The sequence below is a fragment of the Schistocerca serialis genome, chromosome 2 (genome assembly GCF_023864345.2).
Source record: "Schistocerca serialis cubense isolate TAMUIC-IGC-003099 chromosome 2, iqSchSeri2.2, whole genome shotgun sequence".
Lineage (NCBI taxonomy): Eukaryota > Metazoa > Arthropoda > Insecta > Orthoptera > Acrididae > Schistocerca > Schistocerca serialis.
In genome coordinates, this window is record NC_064639.1 from 726,135,102 (window position 1) to 726,159,437 (window position 24,336).

The 24,336-nt window shown below is 40.7% G+C and overlaps 2 protein-coding genes across 13 annotated transcripts in view; both read right to left on the reverse strand.

Annotated features, from left to right (window-relative positions):
- The window catches only part of LOC126457930 (juvenile hormone esterase-like), a 561,537-nt gene that overhangs the window by 478,150 nt on the left and 59,051 nt on the right, over positions 1-24,336 (reverse strand). The window lies entirely within an intron of this gene.
- The window catches only part of LOC126457928 (esterase FE4-like), a 133,054-nt gene that overhangs the window by 49,093 nt on the left and 59,625 nt on the right, over positions 1-24,336 (reverse strand). For 10 of the 12 annotated variants that reach the window (XR_007585557.1, XM_050094634.1, XM_050094625.1 and 7 more), the window contains one exon: positions 19,333-19,470. The exons of the other annotated variants lie outside the window; for them this stretch is intronic. Coding sequence is in view for 9 of the 10 variants with exons in the window: in XM_050094634.1 (XP_049950591.1) it covers positions 19,333-19,470 (138 nt within the window). In the remaining variant the exon portion in view is untranslated. The remainder of the gene's footprint in view (positions 1-19,332; positions 19,471-24,336) is intronic. 12 annotated transcript variants of the gene reach the window in all.

Sequence of the window (24,336 nt, forward strand, 5' to 3'; positions counted from 1 at the left end):
AGAGTGTGCATAGACTATAATGCTAAGAGACCCAGCATCAGGAGGATGTGGGGCAGAGAGGTGGGGAAAATGTAGCAAAGAAGGAGAGCATCAGGGAAAGATGGGTGGAAACATTAGCAGAGGGCAGCAAACAAAGAGGGTGGGAGATGAGAACTGGAAGAGGTGATAAGACAGAGGGGGTGGAAACTGTTGCATGGACAGTGTAGGGGCACTACATTACAGTAGGTTGAAGGTGGGATAATTATGGGAAGGGAGAATGTGTTGTACAGATAACTTCCATCTGCACAATTCAGAACAGCTATTGGTGTTCTTGCTTCACTACCCAAGCCATCTGGATCCTCCCCTCCACCACCAGCTTTTCTGAACTGCACAGATGGGAGTTATCCCTACAACACATTCTCTGCTCTGGCAGTTATCCCAGTCTCAACCTATGATAACATACAGTCACCACGCCCTCCACCCACCAGTTTCCACCTTCTCTGTCCTATCACCTCCTCCTAAATCTTGTCTCCCACCCTCTTTGTTTGCCACTCTCTGCCAACACACCTGCCCAACTTTCTCTGCGCCTCTCTCTTTTTGCTCTGTTTTCCCCACCTCCTTGGCCCACACCCTGCTGACGCTGTGCCTCTTAGCATTCTAATCTCTGCACACTCCACCAGACAGTGCTTCTCTCTCTCTCCCTAAACCCATACACTGCTATCCCTTCCCTGTCCCCTCCAGATTGCTGCTTGCATCCCATGTGATAGTTGCATTGTGGCCCAAACTGCCAGAGTGGGAGGTCTTGTTTGCTTGCTTGTGTAAATGAATGGTGTGTGTTTCTCTTTCTTTTTCTGATGAAGGCTGTGAATGAAAGCTTATGTTTAGAGTGTCTATAATTGTGCCTGTCTGCAAATTAACATGTCATCTTTACATTAAGTACCAAACTCCCTCTTCCTACATTGCTGCTACTCCAACCTGGAGCTTCCATTGTTTAAATAACACTTTTTGTTGAAGCATTAATTAACTGCTCTTTAATCACATCAATTCATTTTTACTTGGTCCTATTTGATTAGTCATGCACAGACAGTGTACTCAATATATCAGATACATCAGTAGCTTGCCTTAGAGTCTGTATACTACAGTTTAAAACAAATACTTAATGACTGTGATCATCAGCAATATTACACACATTTAACTGAATTTTCCATTATTATTAAAGTGTTAATTCTGAACTATGGTAGCCATGTGTTTGTTCACAGAGAATAGTTCACACTGGTAAGAACATCAGGCTCCACTCAGCACTTGTGAGGCCAATGAGGATCTGCTTGAATAAAGAAACAGTGGCATTATTGGGATTCAGCTACCGGCAATAACAGCTGGAGGAATTGGTGACACGCTGATCACATGTCCCAAAATCATAGATCACTCCTCTTAATGACTTATAGGCAGCAGTTGGCCAGCTGGAACAGACCTAAGGCGTAATCTGTGAGTGGTATTTATGTTTAGTCAAGTACATAACCTACAACATACTACTTTATGTGGTATACTTTCCTCTCTAGCTGAAGTCGCTAATGCATGCCTGTGCAATGGCGCTCCACTCAGAGGTAAACTGGTTCAAATCCTGGTGGAGAATGAAACTGTCACTGCCAGTACTTGGCTGGTAAGAAGGAGGAGAGGTGGTGATATAAAGCTCTTGATCACCATTATTTCCATCAATATCCTTGATTAAATTCCAAGCCTCTCTGCACTCTCCTATGGAAAGAGTGCATGTGACACTGTGCAATTTGATAGGATGTTCAGTTTGAGAGGAGTCATCATCATTGTCAGATCATTGTACTAGGAAAATGTCTACGATTTTCTCAGTATCCACATTTTCATGACATGTAGTATGTGCTCAGCAGTTCCAGGTGTGTGCCAACACTTGGTATCATATAATGCAACTGGGATCCCCATTGTACAGTATGTCTTTGATTTTAGGAAGACTGGCATCTTCTTATTACAAAGAATACCAGTGATGTCTCTGAAATGCATTTAGGTCACTTTGGTTTTGCTCACTCATCCTCATTCACATAGCTGTCACTCTGTAGTCAAGGATCTAGATATTGGAATCTGTCCACTTCAGTATGAGGAGCTCCATTAATTTGTATAGTTCCAGGAGATGGAGTCATTTCAAAGTACTGAGTCTTGTGGGGGTTCAAATGGGGGCCAAATCTTTGTAGACAATCATACTGTGGTGTCACCACCAGACACCACACTTGCTAGGTGGTAGCTTTAAATCGGCCGCGGTCCATTTAGTACATGTCGGACCCACGTGTCGCCACTGTGTGATTGCAGACCGAGCGCCACCACAAGGCAGGTCTCGAGATACGGACTAGCACTCTCCCCAGTTGTACGACGACTTTGCTAGCGACTACACTGACGAAGCCTTTCTCTCATTTGCCGAGACACAGATAGAATAGCCTTCAGCTAAGTCAATGGCTACGACCTAGCAAGGCGCCATTAGCCTTACATAGTTTGATAGTTATCGTATGAAATGTCTCATCAAGAACGATGTATACAACAAGGATGATTAAAAGTTAAGTCTTATAGCAGCTACGTACTTTTCTTGCTACCATTCATTACGTATCTTGTTTCAGACCTCTCACTAGACTACGTGAGATTAACGCGTGCCTTTCGGCTACTTCAGTGTGGCATAGCTGTCTTGTTACACCACAACACATACCATACCTGGACCAGAGTTTCAACATCCTCTCCAGTATCTGCCATACACCGTTGGGTGGCTTGCAGAGTATAAATGTAGATGTAGACCATCAGCTTATAGGATTATACATGGTACACACTTCTGTGCATTATGGTATCCACTATGGTAACATAGAGCAGCAGAGGCAGAGCTGAATCTTGATGAGTACCAACTATCACAGGTAAGCTGTCTGTCAGTCCTGCAGAGCAGTGCACCAGGCTGCTGGTGTTATGTACAGCATTTATATTCAATTTACATAAGTTTCAGAAACTTGATGATTGAAAAGAGAATACCAAATCATCTGACATCATACTCAATCAAATACCTTTTCTAGGTCAAGAAAGGGAAAATGTAGTGACTTTCTTTTCTTGAGGAATTTCTTCAACAGCTAGTGTGCAGCAAAAATAGTGTCTATCATGCCACATCCCTTCACAAACCCATATCAATTTATTGAGAGCTGGACTACATCCACAGCCTGTCATCAAGGATACATTTGAATATCTCGATAATGTTGGACAGAAGCTGAATTGGGCAGTAGTTGGTACATTCAGCATGGTCACCACTGCCCTTAAAATAGGTACGGTGATGCTAGATGATCCATTGGTGAGTATATGGCTGCACTGAATGTTCGAGTTGAATCTGCCAGCCAGGTGGCTACTTTGTTGTTAAATCCCTCAATTTTCCATATGTCTATGGAAGGTTATCTGGTCCTGAAGCCTTTCCTCATCATCGTACAACACAGACATAACAGACTACACACAAATCCAACTATACAAATGACGCAACTCTCATATATTTGCAAGGAAAAGGGGTAATGTGTAGAAGAAGAACACGTTTTCTGACAGGCAACTCAACCCATTCTGTGGGATATCTAAGCCATCAGTGCCATATGGGATTTACATCATTTTGTTTACTTCACTTAACTATATAATCATCTACACTGTAGGAGTCATGTTTACACTAAGTAGTCCTTCAGCAGCTTGAGCAAGCATTTTCACTTGTAATGTTCTGTATACTCTTCAATATATATACCTTATTAGTTGTAAATATAGGTATTGAGGGGTTTTCTCAAGAATACTCAAGCTGTTTGTACACAGTTCCGGGCCAAATTATTAGACGCCCTGCACATTTTTTTAATGTTATTTGTAATAATTACTTGTTGAGTACTATATTTAATTGGAAAATTTATGACAGTTATTCAGAGAACTTATTACATTGTTGAATTTTGTATCTATTATTGCTATGTGACATTGGATTGTTGACTTATGTAGACATCAATGTGCAGAGTACAGCATACAGGAAAGGACGTGTTCAGTGGCATTCTCACATGTAACTAGTGTAATACTTTGTTTGCTTTGATTATCAATTTCATAATATTGACATCACAATTGACTGTTTAACAGCCACATATTACTAATTGTGAGCTTTAAAATGGGTAAAAGAGGGGACATTTCACCAAGTAAAAAAGCTCAGGTCAAAGCCCTCACTAATACGAAAATGTATTCCAATTGGGAGAGTTCACGAAGGTTGGAAATGTCAGAAGCTAGCATCATGTGTATAAAGAAGAAAATTGGTTCAGGTGAAGAACTGAGCCCCAGAAGGAAGAATAAATGTGGAAGAAAACCAATTTTCACCCCAAGGTCAGAAAGATTTCTCAAAAGAATTTGCCTAGAAAACAAATCTGCAACAATGAAACAGATAAAATCTCAACTGGACGAGGCTAGTGTGAATGTATCTGAATTCACTGTTCACAGGAAGTTGAAGGATATTGATTTCAAGGCCTGTCAACCCACTAGAAAACCAAAGTTAACAGCCACAATGAAAGCAAAGCGTCTGAAGTGGACTAAATAGTGGTGTGATAAGGATGTGGACTTCTGGAGATTGGCAATTTAACTTTAAAATTATTATTTACAATATGATATAACCTATGTACATTTATTCATAGTATATTAATTATGTTTTGTGATTTTTACAGGTATGCTTCAGAGCTGAAAGCATGTTTGAAATTTTAATTAATGAATCTCAGTATGTGTGCTGTCGAACAGAAGAAAAATTTAATCATAACTGCATTTTCAGACTGAAAAACAAACGTGGTTAAAAGCATAATGAGGCAAGACCAGTACAAGGAAGTCCGGCAAAAACAGTTAATACCAGAGCTCAGAGAATGGTTGCAAAATGGGGAACCATTTATTTTTATGCTGGATGGAGCTTCCTGTCACACAGTCACATCAGTTAAATCCTTTCTGAAGGAACAAAATATCCCTCTGTTAGACTGGCCAGGTAATAGTCCCAACATGAACCCCACAGAAAATGTATGGGGACTAATGAAGGGGGAGATGGCAAAAGATGTCATCTCAATATAAACACAGCTCTTAGAGATCATTCATGAGTGGTATCATCATCCACAAACACAGGACACAGTACAGTCCTGTGTCGACAGCTTGCCACATTGTATTAAGACTCTCGTAGCTGCAAAAGGTGGCTCAACAAGATGTTAAAACTAATGTTTTCATTTTCACAATATTTTCACTTTTTTTTGTAATTGCTGAAATAAAATATTTTCAACAAATACTACATTTCACTTATTTGTTATATCATCTTACTTTTGAAGTAAACTACACGTAATCATTTTACACAACCTATGTATATAAAAAAAAATGTTATGAATATAATAGAGGGAAACATTCCACGTGGGAAAAATATATCTAAAAACAAAGATGACGAGACTTACCAAACAAAAGCGCTGGCAGGTCGATAGATACCTGCCAGCGCTTTTGGCAACAATGAAACAGCGCTTTTGTTTGGTCAGTCTCATCATCTTTGTTTTTAGATATAAAAAAAATGTTAGACATAAATCAAAATTTGCTTAAAAACTGTAGTGTGTCTAATAAATTGGCCAAGGACTTTACTTCACAATGGTTTTGTCATGTGAATGGACACTGGTAGTTTTTATCTGCATATAGTGGGAATGTCATGACTTTGAAGTATTGGAAAACATATCTAGAAGTGTAGAATGGTCTTCATACTTTGGCTGTTTCACTCTCTCTCTCTCTTTTAGCTTCATTACAATACAATTCCATAAGTTTCAAAATGAACATAGTACAATGTACAGACATCATCTGCAAGCATCTTTTGCAAGCTCTTTCATAATGTTCAGTTTACAGCAAACATTGCCTACATGTGATATCAACTGTAGTTCAGTATCTAATGTAATTGGCAAAAATTTTACACCAGCTACACTTTGTAGTCTCACTACATCAATAACCATGTCTATATGGTATCCCTTTGCTTTGTTGCTGAGCGCCATGAATGTTCTCTTATTCAAATCTATAGTTATCTATAGTTTAAAAATGTTCAAGCCACTGCACTGTGATTTTCCAGAAATAAATGCTCTTTTGCACTAATCCAGATTTTTTTCATATAATGATGTCTGGTCATCTGTGTACAGAATTTTTTGTTCATTCTGGCAATTGAAATACTGTTTATCAAGAGAACAAATTGTTGTGGCACAATAGACTTAACAGCTCTTATTATTAACTCACATTCACTCTTTGCCATCACGTTTTGCCTCCTGTTGCCAACATATTATTTTATCCATTGTGTTGCATATCCATGTATGACACAGCTTTCTAGTTCTTCTGTAATAGCTATATGGGGCAATTGTGTCAATAGCTCTTTATAGGCCTCTCTTATATAATGACTACAGAACCGATTCAGTTTGACTAGAAGCAACAGTTTCTGCAGATTTCTGTTTTCTGAAATCATTCTGCACTGGATCAGAATATTCCCTCTCTTGTAATTTAAGTAATATACTGAGAATAAGCATTTACAGTAATTTTGAGAAACCAGATGTTGAAGAAACAGGCTTATAGTTGTTTGGGTCATCTTTGTCACATTTCATGTATACTAGCACAACTTTTTCTGGAAAAACTCTTGACATGAACAGCTTAGCCATCAATATTTTTCATTCTTTTTCCCAAAGATGCTTTATCAGAGAATTTTATTCTTCATAATTTTTGGACATTACTCACTGTATGATTTTTGTCAGTGTTTCCTTTGAAGAATTCTGAATGGGGTGGTCATTCAAGTGTCCCTGAGTGTGTAGGTCTTTGGTGGCTTCGTTCATACTTCAAATTTTGTACAGAATCTATGAAATTGTTGAAATTATTCTTACTCCATGTGTAAACAAGATGTTCTCTGTTATCGTTGATTAAATGAAATTTCTGTTATTTGTAATATTTTTTCACTTTTTGGCTCTGGTGATGTTTCAGAACTCCCATTTCATTAACTAATGATGATCATACATTGCAGTTGTAAAAATTTTAACTTCACACTCACAGGTTGGTGAGAATGTTATCAACGATTATGTAGCTTCGACATGTCACTTTCATTGGTATTCTTCTCAGTGCTTTCATTTGATATGGTAATAATGCCTCATAATCACTGACCGCATGGAGTGGCCATGCAGTTTGAGGTGCCAGGTTGTGGACTGCATGGCCCCTCCTATTGGAGTTTTGAGTCCTCCCTTGGGCATGGGTGTTTCTGTTTTTCTTAGCATAAGTTAGTTTAAGTAGTGTGTAAGTCTAGGGACCGATGACCTCAGCAGTTTGGCCCTTTAGGAATTCACACACACACACACACACACACACACACACACACACACACACACACAATCTCTGTTTAGTTTTTCCAATCTATTTCCAATGTTTTAATCTCCTCGTATTAAGATATTTTTAATGGAGTCTTCAATAAAATGTTTGATAGTTTTTTCAGATTTCAAATGTGAAGAATTGTACTAAAAATAATTTTTTTGTTCTCTTATAGAACAGATACGACAGCAACAACTGAGCAGAGAACACACTCCATCATGCCTCCTATTCTGTTCACTGTTTTAACATTGTTGTCTTACCTCAGGTGTCAGTCACCAAAATCAGTTGTTGACACCTGTGGATGATACATTGTATTCTGTAGATCCTACCAAGGAGAACCTTCAGGGACGTGGAAAGAGGCAAGGTATATATAATTGCATGGGCACTCACAACCAAAGTCACTTAGAGTGAGTTTTCTGGCTATAGTACCATGTCACACTGTAAGTGACTATTGCTGATGAAACAAACATTTTGGCCATGAAGACAGAAGACCAGTAGACTTCTGGGTCTACTGCTAGTTGGCCTAGAAGTCAAAGATATATTTCAGCATGAGGCAAGGACATCATAGAACCTTAAGCTGTATACTGCATTAACAATAAACTATCATTATACTACTTAATGCTATTCACTCATATGCCATCTGAATTTAGTCCACTAAATTAATAGCAAAGCTGTAACATAGAAAAAAGCGGCTGCCTGCTCTGTATTATTACACAGCTGCTGTTTATCTTATCTCGGAAGCTCAACATTTACTTGATTACAATGGTATTTTTCAAAGAAAAGATTTTTACATATACAGGATGATCATTCATTAATGCAACTGCTTTCACATCATGTAGCTGGCCTTTGAGGCTGGCTTCTGTGGCCATGGCGTGGGTGAAAGGAGGTCCACAGTAAGTACAGGGTGTGGCATTGTTCATAGTAGGAAATTAAAAACACACCATCAGGCAGTAACTGTAATTTATTTATTACCTCTTATGTCAATTAATAGTTAAAGGTATGCCATTCACTAATGTGTAGGTCATTGTCCATTGTGTGGATTACTTTTTGAATATGAGTCCTGTCAAATGATGCCTCCTCTGCACAACACATTCATCTAGGTGGCATTGGAAGTTTTCCATAACTTGGTGTAACATATTTCCTGGGACAATGCCGATGGCAGTTCTGATGCGATCCTTCAACTCGGGAATGGTGTCACAATGTGTTTGGAACACTTCTTGCTTCAGGTAGCCCCCAAACAAAAAAGTCTGCACATTAAAGGTCAGGTGAGCGAGGTGGCCAGGAAATGTCACCGAAACAGGAAATTACTCTACTAGTCGCAAGAAATCCATGCAAATTCTGGCTGTATGTGAGGTTGCTCCATCTTGTTGAAACCATAATTGTTCCACATCCACATCGACCATACCTAATTGGGGAAGAATGAAGTCTTGCAGCATCTTTAGGTAGTGTTCACTGGTGACAGTTCAGCCACACCGCTGTCATCCTCAAAGAAGGCAGGGCCAATAATCATATGATCAACGAACTGCTGTAGTGTATCTTCACCATGAGGCCATATCAGGGAGGTGTCATCAATGTATCGTAGAAAGCAAGATGGCCGTAATGTCACAGTTTGCAGAGCCTGCTCCTCAAAGTGCTCCATGAAGAAATTTACGGCTGCTGGAAACAGTGTTGGCTCATGCGTCTACATATTGGGACTCCGTTATAAAGGAAGCGGCCGAGATTCGCTTAAACAACAATTTCAACAGAGACCGGGGATACACACTCAGCAGGGCATGGGGACGGGTGTTGGATATCAAAAGAAAGCAGACAGATGCGCAACACGGGAGCAGCTGTTTCAAATGTGGTGCCTGCCCCTGGCGCCACCTGAAGTCACCTGTGCTGCCACGGGCAATAGCTCCACTAGCTGCCCGGGTCGACTTAAGCGCGCGCGCTACATTGGATTCATCTGATTGGCTACTGATGATGTCATCATGCCTATATAAGTGAGTCAGTGAACTCCAGACAATTATGGCAGAGATGGCCATTGAAAGCTCGAGCATTTTATTCAAATTGATGCGGCTGGAAAACCGAGAACGTTTTGTCCATGTATGCTGCCGCGAAAGACTCTGAGGACACAAGGAAGCCATGTGTTGTTAATGGTAACTCTATCTTGAAACTCTTCATGAATTTCATGTAATGAGAAGTTAGCAGTATCTGCCATCGTGGAGCCCTGCTGAAAGGTCTTAAAAACATGTTCTCTCTTGGTTAATTGGCCAAAAAAGGCCACAAAATATTTTACACATATCTCTCACTATTAATTGTTTTCTGGATAAAAATATGACTCATTATGCTCTCACTGCTAGTCGCACACCACACATTTATTTTTTGATCATATTTTTTGATCACCCAAGAGTGCTTTGTGTATTATGCAAGGCTTCTCAGAACTCCACTAATGGTTATTTTGTGAATTAACTTATCCACTTAGGTGGAAACATGATTCATCTGATAAGGAAGCTAGGAAAGGGTCAATTTCTCTATCATGCCTCTGTTCAAAATCCATTCACAAAACCACAACCATTTTGGAGCATCATCCAGTTTAAGTTCTTGCACTGCAGTTATTTTATAGGGCTTTAACTTCAGTAACTTTGTAACCATTTCAACAAAGTCACAGGAAATTCCCATTTGCTGAGAAAAGATGCCACAGAGACTTTTCCAGAGCATGACTAATGTTATTGAAAGTCTCTTTTGTGAGTATTGTAGTATGTGGTCATCCACAATTCCTGTCAAGAATGCTTTCTATTTAACAAAATTTATTTATCAATCAATGAATCATGTTCCAATTAAGAACTTGAATATCAGAAAGTTCCTCTTGAAATAATACTCTTATGGCATGTGCTGATTCTGTATGTGTGTATGAATCACACATGAATACACTTTGGCAAATAGAATACTTGTATTTCGCCATTTCACTTGACTCCCTTTCATTCAATACACTGTATTCTGTCACCTAACAGACATGTGCTACCTGCGTGACAATTCTACACAAAGGCCTTGCCACCAAGCAGCTGCATTAAGGATCGATCACCCCATGATGTTTTGTGTGGAGTTTAGCCCTGTATGAAAGTCAAACGTGGACGATAAACAGCTCAGACAAGAAGAGTCAAGGAGCTTTTGGAATGTGGTGCTCCAGATGAATGCTGAAGATAAGGTAGATAGTTCACGTAACCAATGAGGAGGTACTGGACAGAATTGGGGATGAAAGAAATGCACATACCTGTGTGTGTGTGTGTGTGTGTGTGTGTGTGTGAGGGATGGGGGGACAGGGGGGGAGGAGTGTTAAATTGTCTAGGACCGACCAATTCCACAGGGTAGAGTAGTGTGGAGAGCTGCATCATACCAGTCTTTGGCCTGAAGACCACAACCACAGCGACAACAATAACAAACACTGAGTCATATTCCTGATTCGTTATTACTTGCCATACAGATTTCTAACAAACACTATTACTTACTACACAGCTAACAGAAATTTTTAATCTGTGGATCTAGATAATTTGTAGAAAGAGTGACTAACGTGATATGTTTTAGGAATTGATAGAGATTCTTTATTTCTCACTTATGTTAGATGGGAGCTTGTTGAATATCTTGTTTGCAGAGAACGTAACTCCATTCTGAAGCCAGGGCAAGGAGGAAAACTATACATGAAATTTATTTCTGTGTCTTGTATTCTTATTGTGTGTATTGCAGTTCAGTTGAAACTGATTTTTATTGTCAGTAACAAAAACCATCAAGCACTAAACATACTGGGAAGTAAATGTAATAATTCTAAGCTCCTTCAAAAAACTTCTGCAAGTTGTGTGATTATCTACTTTACATAATACTCCTACTGCTCACTTCTGCTGAACAAATGATTTATTTACTGCAGATGCACTGCCTTGCAAGATATTTCTGTATGAGAACAGGGAGTGAAAATATGTAAAATAAGCCAACACACTTGTCCTAAGGTCAACACAATCAGAGGTGCTTCTAAGGGCATAACAACTGAGCTACTTAATTACTTCATCTGTGTGTTGACTACATGTTTGCTTGTTATCCATCTGGCTCTGTGGAGTTTTACACTGAGCTTCATTCAGTGTATGGCCATTAACATCTACTTCTGGTGCTAGAAGGTCATTACTGCTTCTTTGAAATTGCATAATATGTCTTGGTTAGATGGAGACTTAAACTGTTAGGTGTGAACCATCTATGTAGGTTAAAAACAAGAGTTGGACGTCCTTAACTCTGTGGCACTCCACATGTTATGTTCTCCCTTTGTCAGGTTATTTCCATGCCCGGGATACAGTCTGTTAATGTGACCCTCTGCTTTTTGTTGGGTGAGTAAGATTCTATCCAGGTAAGAGGGATACCATAATATTTTAGTTTATTTAAAATAACTTTGTGATCTGCACAATCAGAGTTTTGGCAAGGCTACAGAATATTTTTTCTTGTAAATAGTCTTGACAGGTTTGCCACCGGATCACGCTGTGCAGATTCCACAATATTTCCTCGGAGCAACTGTCCAACATCTTCAGGCAGTTAAACCTTGCTCGTGGCTAGGTACAACTCATAGTATCCGCATGCTGATGCCCTATTTTTAGAACACGCTTGCAAAGAATGCACAGCCATGGAAATCGTGCATGCGCAGTGATTTGCCATATTCAAACTCCCTCTGTTGAAAATCGCAACGGGGCTCTCCTGCATGTGTGCTGTATGCTGCATTTGTCAACAGTGCGGCCAGACATTACTCACCAACAGCCATACTAGGCCAGTGTTATGATGGGCCTGTTACCGAAGAATCTTGATTTTCACGTCATGATTTAATAGCAGCCAATGTAGGGTTCCAGGTTGTTGTCAGTTGATGAGATTATGGGCTGTACAGATATGTATTGCTTCCTTAATGATGCAGTCCCAGAAAGATGATGTTGGATATAAAACTTCCACGTTTTCATAAATCAAATGACATCCTGTATTCAGGCAGTGTTCCACAATTGCTGACTTTTTCGATTGATGAGGGTGTGTACGACGCTGATGTTCATCACAGCATTCTTGTACTGTGTGGCATGTCTGGCCTTTATACGCTGCCCCACACTGACAAGGAATCTTGTACACATCACATTTCCTCAGTCCAAGGTCATCCTTAACTGAACCACAGGTTTCTCAGTTTTGCAGATGATTGAAAAACACACTTAATTCCGTGTCTTCGACAGGCTCTCAGGATCAGATACCACTTGTGCTCTATGAACTAAAGTACATAATGCACTACTGCATTGTGCAGGATGGTGGCAGCTTGTGGCCTGCAGTTATAGATCTGTACGCATTGGCTTGTAGTAGACACTGTGTCCTAAGGCTCCATCTGCTTTCCTTTGTACCAAGACATCAAGACAAGGTAAAGTACCATCTTTTTCCACTTCCATTGTGAAGTTTATATTTGGATGGAGTGAATTCAGATGCTGAAGAAATGAAGGTAGAGTATCACATTCATGTGGCCACACCACAAATGTATCATCCACATACCACAGAAAACAAAGGCTGACTGTAGTGTTTTTTCTTCAAAGTCCTCCATAAAATAATTGGCCACCACGGGAGACAGAGGGCTTCCCATGGCGACACCGTCCACTTGTTCAAAATATTGGTCTTGAAATAAGAAGTATGTTGAAGTAAGCACATGTTTGAATAATGCTTCTATGTCCTCTTCAAACATGTTGCTAATGAGCTCCAAACAGTCCTGCAAGGGCACCTTTGTAAATAAAGACACAACATTGAAAGTTACTAACAGATCCAATGATTGCAATCTAAGGGTTTTCAGGAGACCTATGAAATCTTCAGAGTGTCAAATGTGATGGTCGCACTTGCCTACGAGAGGTCCCAATAGTGATGTCAGGTATTTGGCAACAAAATAAGTAGGTGCTCCTATGTTTCTTACAATGGGATGGAGAGGCACCCAATTCTTATGGATCTTGGGTAGACTGTAGAGTCTAGGAGGAACTGCAGCCTGTTGACACAAAACCTTAGTGACTTTTGCTGGAATCGAGCTCTTCCTGATGAGTTCCACAGTTTTCCTCTGGATCCTTAGGCATGACACATGCCGCATCTTGACTCAAGCTTCATCTAAGAGGTCCAACTTTAACATCACCTCAGCTGAAAGAAGTTCTCTACGAGAATTGAGAGAAGACCAAGACATTGTCATCTTACCTGCTGACAAAGGAAATGTTACTGTGCTTCTCTCACACACAGAATATAACAGTAAGATATACAAACTGCTTGACAATCCTGCATATAGTAAATTAAAAAGTGAGCTGACGGGTAGGATCATGGAATTAAGTGAGTTTTTCAACCATCTGCAAAACTGAGAAACCTGTTGGGTTTGGTTAAGGATGACCTTGGACTGAGGAAATGTAGTGTGTACAAGATTCCTTGTCAGTGTGGGGCAGCATATATAGGCCAGACATGCTGCACAGTACAAGAATGTTGTGATGAACATCAGCGTTATACATGCCTTCGTCAACTGGAAAAATCAGCTATTGCGGAACACTGCCTGAATACAGGTCATTGTTTGATTTATGAAAAGGTGGAAGTTTTATTCTCGGCATCATCTTTTTGACACTATGTCATTAAGGAAGCAATACATATCTGTACAGCCGATAATCTCATCAACAAGGATACAGGATTTCAACTTAGCACAGCCTGGAACCCTCCATTGGCTGCTATTAAATCATGACAATCAAGAGTCTTCGATAACAGGCCCGTCATAACACTGGCCTAGTACAGCCACTAGTGAGTAATGTCTGGCCGCACTGTTGGAAAATGCAGCATACAACGCATGCACGGGGAGCTGCTCTGTGATTTTTGGCAATAGGAGTTTGAATATGAAAAATCAATGCACATGTGCAATTTCCGTGGCTGTGCAATCTTCACATGCGTGTTCTAAAAATGGGGCATCGGCATGCGGATACCATCAGTCGTACCTAGCCACGAGCAAGGCTGAACCACCTGAAGATGTTGGACAGTTGGTCTGAGTAAATATTGTGGAATTTACACAACACGTTCCGGCGGCAAACCCATGAAGACTATTTACAATACATCCACTGGGAAAGCTTGATGAGTCACATATTTTTTTCTTGTTTAGCTCTGTTAGCACTTCAAGTTATAAAATGTATTTGATGCTTCGAATATTGTTACAGCCATCTGCCAAAGATACACAAGCCTTTAAAAAAAAGGAGAGGGCCAGATCATCAGTCTTCTGATTGATTCAATAGGGCCTGCCACAAATTCCTCTTCAGTGCCAACTTCTTCAACTCACTTGCACCAAAAATCCTCAATAAGTTTTTTGACATATTCCATTATCTGCCTTCCCATACAGCTTTTACCCTATACAACTCCCTCTAGTAGAATGGAAGATGTTTCTCAATGTGTTAACACTTGTCCTGTCATCCTGTCCCTTCTTCTTGTTGTTATTGTTGTTGTGGTCTTCAGTCCTGAGACTGGTTTGATGCAGATCTCCATGCTAGTCTATCCTGTGCAAGCTTCTTCATCTCCCAGTGCCTACTAAAGCCTACATCCTTCTGAATCTGCTTAGTGTATTCATCTCTTGGTCTCCCACTATGATTTTTACCCTCCACGCTGCCCTCCAGTTCTAAATTGGTGATCCCTCGATGTCTCAGAACATGTCCTACCAACCGATCCCTTCTTCTAGTCAAGTTGTGCCACAAGATCCTCTTCTCCCCAAGTCTATTCAATACCTCCTCATTAGTTATGTGATCTACCCATCTAATCTTCAGCATTCTTCTGTAGCACCACATCTCGAAAGCTTCTATTCTCTTCTTGTCTAAACTATTTATCATCCACATTTCACTTCCGTATATAGCTACACTCCATACAAATACTTTCAGAAATGACTTCCTGACATTTACATCTATACTCGATGTTAACAAATTTTTCTTCTTCAAAAACGCTTTCCTTGCCGTTGCCATTCTACATTTTATATCCTCTCTACTTCAACCATCATCAGTTATTTTGCTCCCCAAATAGCAAAACTCCTTTACTACTTCAAGTGTCTCATTTCCTAATCTAATTCCCTCAGCATCACCCAACTTAATTCAACTACATTCCATTATCCTCGTTTGGCTTTTGGTGATGTTCATCTTGTACCCTCCTTTCAAGACACTGTCCATTCCGTTCAGCTGCTCTTCCAAGTCCTTTGCTGTATCTGACAGAATTACAATGTCATCGGCCAACCTCAAAGTTTTTATTTCTCCTCCATGGATTTTAATACCTACTCCGAACTTTTCTTTTGTTTCCTTTATTGCTTGCTCCATATACAGATTGAATAACATTGGAGATAGGCTACAACCCTGTCTCACTCCCTTCCCAAACACTGCTTCCTTTTCGTACCCCTCGACTCTTATAACTGCCATCTGGTTTCTGTACAAATTGTAAATAGCCTTTCGCTGCCACCTTCAGAGTATGAAAGAGAATATTCCAGTCAACATCGTCAAAAGCTTTCTCTAAGTCTACAAATGCTAGAAACGTAGGTTTGCCTTTCCTTAATCTTTCTTCTAAGATAAGTTGTAGGTCAGTATTGCCTCACGTGTTCCAACATTTCTGCGGAATCTAAACTGATCTTCCCTGAGGTCGGCTTCTATCAGTATTTCCATTCGTCTGTAAAGAATTCGCGTTAGTATTTTGCAGCTGTGACTTATTAAACTGATAGTTTGGTAATTTTCACATCTGTCAACACCTGCTTTCTTTGGTATTGGAATTATTATATTCTTCTTGACGTCTGAGGGTATTTCGCCTGTCTCATACATCTTGCTCACCAGATGATAGAGTTTTGTCAGGACTGGCTCTCCCAAGGCTGTCAGTAGTTCTAATGGAATGTTGCCTACTCCGGGGGCCTTGTTTCGACTCAGGTCTTTCAGTGCTCTGTCAAACTCTTCACGCAGTATCATATCTCCCATTTCATCTTCATCTACATCTTCTTCTATTTCCATAATATTGTCCTCAAGTACATCACCCTTGTATAGACCTCTATATACTCCTTCCACCTTTCTGCTTTCCCTTCTTTGCTTAGAACTGGGTTTCCATTAAAGCTCTTGATATTCATGCAAGTGGTTCTCCTTTCTCAAAAGGTCTCTTTAATTTTCCTGTAGGCAGTATCTATCTTACCCTTAGTGAGATAAGCCCCTACATCCTTAAATTTGTCCTCTAGCCATCCCTGCTTAGCCATTTTGCACTTCCTGTCGATATCATTTTTGAGACGTTTGTATCCCTTTTTGCCTGATTCATTTACTGCATTTTTATATTTCGTCCTTTCTTCAATTAAATTCAATATTTCTTCTGTTACCCAAGAGTTTCTACTAGCCCTCGTCTTTTTACCTATTTGATCCTCTGCTGCCTTCACTATTTCATCCCTCAGAGCTACCCATTCTTCTTCTACTGTATTTCTTTCCCCCATTACTGTCAATTGTTCCCTTATGCTCTCCCTGAAACTCTGTACAACCTCTGGTTTAGTCAGTTTATCCAGGTCCCATCTCCTTAAGTTCCCACCTTTTTGCAATTTCTTCAGTTTTAATCTACAGTTCATAACCAATAGATTATGGTCAGAGTCCACATATGCCTCTGGAAATGTCTTACAATTTAAAACCTGGTTCCAAAATCTCTGTCTTACCATTATATAATCTATCTGATACCTTTTAGTATCTCCATGGTTCTTCCATGTATACAACCTTCTTTCATGATTCTTGAACCAAGTGTTAGCTATGATTAAGTTATGCTCTGCGCAAAATTCTACCAGGCGGCTTCCTCTTTTATTTCTTAGCCCCAATCCATATTCACCTACTATATTTTCTTCCCTCCCTTTTCCTTCTCTCGAATTCCAGTCACCCATGACTATTAAATTTTCGTCTCCCTTCACTACCTGAATAATTTCTTTTATCTCCTCATACATTTCATCAATTTCTTCATCATCTGCAGAGCTAGTTGGCATATAAACTTGTACTACTGTGATAGATGTGGGCTTTGTGACTATCTTGGCCACTATAATGCATTCACTATGCTGTTTGTAGTAGCTTACCCGTCCTCCTATTTTTTTATTCATTATTAAACCTACTCCTGCGTTACCCCTATTTGATTTTGTATTTATAATCCTGTAGTCACTTGACCAAAAGTCTTGTTCCTCCTGCCACCAAACTTCACTAATTCCTACTATATCTAACTTTAACCTATCCATTTCCCTTTTTAAATTTTCTAACCTACCTGCCCGATTAAGGGGTCTGATATTCCTAACTCCGATCCGTAGAACACCAGTATTCTTTCTCCTGATAACGATGTCCTCTTGAGTAGTCACCCCCCGGAGATCCGAATGGGGGACTATTTTACCTCCGGAATATTTTACCCAAGAGGACGCCATCATCATTTAATCATACAGTAAAGCTGCATGCCCTCAGGAAAAATTATGGCTGTAGTTTCCCCTTGCTTTCAGCTGTTCGCAGTTCGAGAACAGCAAGGCCTTTTTGGTTAGTGCTACAAGGCCAGATCAGTCAATCATCCAGACTGTTGCTCCTGCAACTACTGAAAAGGCTGCTGCCCCTTTTCAGGAACCACATGTTTGTCTGGCCTCTCAACAGATACCCCTCCATTGTGGTTGCACCTACGGTATGGCTATCTGTATCATTGAGGCACGCAAACCTCCCCACCACCGGCAAGATCCATGGTTCATTGTTAGTGTTTTCCATATATTCCTTTCTTTGCCAATTCTATGGAGAACCTCCTCATTTCTTATCTTAAAATTTTATGTAATTTTCAACATCCTCCTGTAGCACCACAAATCAAATTCTTCTTTGACAGTTTACTCACAGTCCATGATTCATTTCCTGATAAAGCTGTGCTCCAAACATACGTTCTCAGAAATTTCTTTTTAAAATTATGGCTGTTAATTGAAACAAGTAAATTTCTGTTGGCCAGGAATGAGCTCTTTGCTTATGCTAGTCTGCTTTTTATGTCCTACTTGCTTCTGGCAACATGTTATTCTGCTTCCAAGATAGTAGAGTACCTTCACTCTCAGTGCATTTAAAATTAGTGGCTATTTTTGATGTTTGGCTCAGCTGTAGTGATGTGATGCCATTGCCCAGGTAGCACCAATGTCGAGCCAACTTTCCCTATTGTGCCGCCAGTAGGTGGGTCATCAAAGTATAACTTGGATAAACAGTACCATGTGGTGTTGTACATCAGATGCATCTATGTTCATCAGATTTCTTGGTTATTTTCTGGCATTTTAGTGTTCTTGCATCATCAGATATTGTGAACAAGTGTTCTGTGTTGGCATAGCATTAATAACAATAGTGCAGCACTTCTAAACACAAGATTCTCAATAAAAGTGGTTGTCCAAGAACTCATCCATAGCTGAGAAGACCTGCTACAAAATATTCCTCCACATTTGACAATACCACTCCATTGTGATGGACAACAGTCCAACAACTCAGTGAAGGAAAGCAGGTATTTTGCTCTGGGTACAAAGAAATGTTCCACTGGGTAACGCTGGACATAGCATATATAAGGTGGAGTAAATGGAACCTGTAGTGCTGTACAAATCAAAACCTCCACGTTACCAAGTAAACAAACTGGCTGACGTCAAAGGACTGAACTGTCAGAATTTGCAACTAATTTTAAATAGACTATAGTCTACCTTGGTATCCCAAATTTTGATGTTATATTTTTTTCCCACAGTGATAATTTACATTAATTTATTTACTAGAAGGTAATGAACTGTGAACACAACATGTGATGACTTAGTTGAGTATTGAAACTTAGTACTTCACATTTTCAGTTAGTAGTAGGATCATTTTATGAAGCTACTGTTTGTATGTCCAGTACCAAAGATTATATAAAACCTATGATCTAGCAGTACTAAAACAATAGCAATAGTCTAGGCATATTACAGGTATGTAAGACCTTTGAAGTGTAGACATTAAGGAAAAGACAATCCTCTTCACCCTTATATTTTTTCCCCACCCAGTTTGCTTGTGGGGCAACTGCGCCTTCTTCCAGAGCATCTCTCATGCCTGTCCAAGACTCCGGTGGCTGTGGTGGCTTCATGTTATGCAAACAGAATAGATATGAACAAATAGAGTTAAATCGTATGTATATCATAATTATATCAAATACTGCAAGAAGTACTTCAGTAAAATAATCACTTTGATAATAGAGAATAATTCCTTTGAAACTTATAATGATTACTTTGAGAAAAGTTTGAGTGAGTATATAATTAACAGGAACAAACCTGTAAGTTATATGAAGATTAAAATTATGAATATAAGATGCTTAAACAATTGTTATTCTTAGTTACAACTTCTAAAACGGCTGGCAAAGACAAGTAATGACTGGGAAGAAGTGATTATTGTGTCAGTTTACATCCTTATACATTGACAGTAAGGAAAAGAAAAAGATCTGGCCAAATGATCACTACTAGGAACTGTGAAATAGTGGTACACATTACTGTCTTTATGACATAGGGAGGAAGTAGATCAGCTGTACAGGGATTGAAACTTTGTATGTTTGTAACAAAAACTTATTTATACTGAAGCAACAAATAATTTTTCTTGTAGAGAATTTATTGCTGACACTCTCGTAAGCAAGAAATTAAAATAACTATTAAAACTTGTGTATTAACAAACTTTGGAGCAGAGAAGAAGAATCTGATGGAATGAAGATGTTATTGAACAATACCTTGCAATACTACAGACACTCATTATTAGGAGTACTTCAGAATTTGAATCAGGGCTTAACCTTTTAGTTCACTATTAGTTCCTAATTGTCTGGTGTACCTTGTGTGTCTCTTGATCCAGTTTCTGAAGTGACTTCTCTTTCTTTTCAGCAACACTCCCCTAGAAAAAGTCTTTCATTAGGATAAAGTATAGTGACTGGAATTGAACAACAATGACTCGAGAAGCTGTGGAGACTGGCCAGGGGTGTTAACAACGAGCTATCACAGAGTAAACAGGTGGACAACAACGAGAGAGACAGACAATGGAGATTGCACAGTAGAATAACAAGTCCAATGAGTAAACCAAGATGTAGTGAATCCATAACTAAAACAAAATGTGTAGCGAGATGCTCTACAACAGCACAGTGAAATTATGACTGACCAAGTGGCTGTGCTGCTGGCTTTAAACAGCAGCCATGGGTGCTGACAGACCAGCAGGCTGGGTGTGTCTCTGTAGCCAGTGCTGCAATGATGACATAAGTGCTTGAAGAACATAGTACTGCCATATAGCAGCGTACATGGAGGTCCGTGCCTTCTGGTAAGCATTCATACTGGCTGACACGGGATACCAGATCCCTCCTGCCAGAAAAATGTACATGGGTCCAGAAGTGCACAGCATGATGTTAGGGAAGGCAAAATGGTATAATGGGAGGTGTCCTGGCACTAAAGCCTGCTGGCTGGAGGGAAGCACCCAGGGATCTGCAGCCCACTGCACATTGGAAGTGACAATGGCTGCAGGGGTGGAGGCTGCAGTGAGGATTCCACCTCCATGCCCATGTCCACAGGAGCTGCCGCTTATGTGCAGGAATGCAAGCTGTACCTATGTAGGTGGGAGATCAGCAAGGGTGGGCATTCCAGGTCCAACTGGGCCACTACTGCTGTTACGGTCAATGGGCGTGGATGGGGTTGATAAGTGTGAAAGTCTTCCAGGTCCTTCATAGCGTCAACCATTGTAAGGTGTCGTCCATGGGTGACACCCACTTTAACTGGAATCCACGATGGTTTTGCCCCATATGAACGTGCTCATACAGCTGATCCCCATGGGTACCACCTGGTGTGCCAGGCTGCATCTCTGTGGGCTGTGGAGCTAGAAGATGGAAGAGAGTGCATGGCTGCCACTCATGGAGGAGCTCTGCCAGCCTAACGTCTTGGACAGGGGTGGTCCTGTAGGTGCTCAGAAACATTGTGAGCACAGCCGTGGTGGTAAAAATGCCCATCACTTTTACATTTGTTGTTTTAGACATTTGCACCACATGCTCCACTTTGCTACTGGAGAATTTGTGAACTGGTGGACTAAACAGGTGCTTAATGCCATTGGAGGTGTAGAATTGTGCCCATTACCCGACAAAATGGTGCAAGGAAGCCTTTTGATGGTTATAATCTGGATGACGACATTGATGTCAGTTTCAGTGACAATGGACACCATGCTGAACACATGTGGGTTATTGGAATAAGTTCCACGACAATAACTCACTGGTGGCTGCCTCGGGAATTATTGGGGAGGTGGGCCTGGGGATGAAGGACTGGGGAGGAGCAGCCCGGTTCTGAGCACAAGTAGAACATTTCTGCGCCATGACTGCCACATCTTTTTTCAATCCCAGTCACTATGCTTGTCACCTGACAAGGGCTTTCATCTGTGACATACCCCAATGTCCACGATGAAGGAGTGACAACACAATGAGCACCAGCCTCTGCATCAAGCAGGAGAACATCGGAGATGACTAATATAGAAATGGGGCCGCTCCACACCCGCACCAACGTGGTGACCAAACCAAAAGTTCTACTATCACCTCTGTAAACATGTTAGTTATCTAGTAAGTGGATTACAGGATGCTGGGCTGTGATGTTTTCCGTGCGTCTGGGTAAGACCACGCATTAGTACATCAGGTGATAGATAGTGGACGAAACACGAGTGAGGGTAGCGATTTGAAGAGCAGAGGGAAAAAAGTGCCATGGCTCGTGCTCAGAAATGACTGATAAATGCTGGGTGAGGCGTGTGCAGGTCCAGAGTTCTGAACTGGCAAACTTCAAAAAATAAGCAAGCCACCTGTGGAGCACATATCACAGGATGAGCTGTAATGCAGGGTTGTGGTGTGTGACTGTAACTATGTGAGTAGCTGTAATGGGAACCCATCACAATCGTGCTGTCATTCCAAGCCAATGTGGAAACATGAGGACTCCAGTTGGTCAAATGTCTGGTCGAGCCCTGCGGGGAGACAAGAGAGAGCATCCACATTTGTTTGCTGTTCTGCTAGTTTGTATTTAGTGGCTAACAGCAGGAGCTGAGTAAAAAAAGCGCCCAGTGCTGGAGCCATTGTGCTGTCCACTCTGAAAGCTGAGTGCGGGGTCCAAAGAGTGCTACCAGAGGTTTGTGATCTGTAATGATGGTAAAATTGATTCCAAATAGGTAAACATGGAACTTCTTAATGTCAAATCTGATTTCCAAAGCTTCTTTTTCAATTTGCGACTGTGGGTGGGTATTGGCATCTTGGATGCATAAGTTGGTACCATTATGTTTCCTATGCATCAGCATTGCACCAATACTATAAGGAGAAGCATCAGGCATGATGGAGAAAAAGACATAAGGCAGCATGTGAAGGGCACCAGCTGCTTCAGCTGTGTGAGAGCTTGCTCACAGTCAGCCATCCTCCTGAACTGAATGCCCTTCTTCCACAGTTGATTGAGTGGATGCATAATGTGGTCTGCTTATGGAAGGAATGTAAAATAATAACTCATCTTTCACAGAAATGCCTGCACTTCTGTAAGTGTTGGGGATAGGGTACAGAGTCAATTGCAGAAAGATTGCAGTCAGTGGGCTGGATTTAGTCTTTGTTGAACAAGTGGCTGAGGTATTCCACTTGCTACTTAAAAAATTGGCATTTGTGTGAGTGGCACTTGAGCCCTGCATCAACATGATAAAGAGGATACAAAGGTTGAGCAGGTGTGTTCCTGATGTGTAGTGCTGATGAAAATTATGTTGTTGAGGTAGTTAGTACAAGCAGGGATGGATATGGTTAACTGTTCCAGGTACCTTTTAAAAATGGCCAGAGTGGAACAGACCCCAAAGAGCAAGCACTTGTCTTTGTATAAGCCAAAGGGAGTGTTAAAGACTGTAATGTTTTGTGATTCCTCATCCAGAAGAATCTGCAACTCTATTTCAGCAAGATCTACCTTCGAAAAATATTCAGCCTGACAAGCTTCGTGAGGGAGTTCTCTGTACATGGTAAGGGATATGTTTCCACTTGTTCCTGGGCACTGATTGTCAACTTAAAATTTCCACATAGCTGGAGGGAGCCATTAGGTTTCTTGACCACCAAGAGGGGTGTGGCCCATGCACCAATTTTAACATGTTCGTCGAGGTGACCAAGTTCTCACTTAGTGATTCCCCGCAAGGAGACAAGAATTGGATGCACCCAGCAAAAATGGGGCACTGTGTAGATATAAGGAGACTTGAAGCTGGAAATCTGTGATGATCACAGACCAGGTTAGAACAGGGCTGCAAAATTCGTACAAAGGTCATCAAGCTCCTGAAAGGGAACAGTGTCTGAGACCACCTGCACCTTGTCAGTGATGGAAAACCCAAACAGTGAGATGGCATCTAGACCAAAAATGTTGTCAGCTGAGTGACTATCAACAACCAACAGTTATTAGCCATATGACCCTCTTATATGCACTGTTGACTGTGTGTTGACTGTGGGGGGAATCAAACTGCCATCATGGGAGAACAGGGAAAAATCGGGAGAACAAAAATGAGCATACATTTCAAGGTTAATCAGAGAAACGGTAGCTCCTGTGTCTGCCTGCAAATGTACTTCCTGGTTTTCAACAGTGAGGTTGATAACAACTTAGTGGTGGAGGTATCACCCCGAAAAACAAATGCCAGAAGTTCACACACAGTCCCTTGATGCATGTGAGGAAGGGCTTCCCATGATGGTTAATAACAGACAAATTGGAGACACCCATCTTTCTCAAATCTGGAAAGTCTGCATATGGGTGTTAAGTAAAGCCGTCAGGACATGATGGGAGATGCTGCATCTGACACCAATGGGGTGTGACAGGCTTTTCAAAAGCCACTGACACGTCCAAAATCGATGAATCACAATGCTGCCATTGGGAAAAAGACTTACAAGAATTCTGCCACAGAGATGCAGCTGGACTGCGATTACTTTGGGACATGCCATGAAGCTTTCATT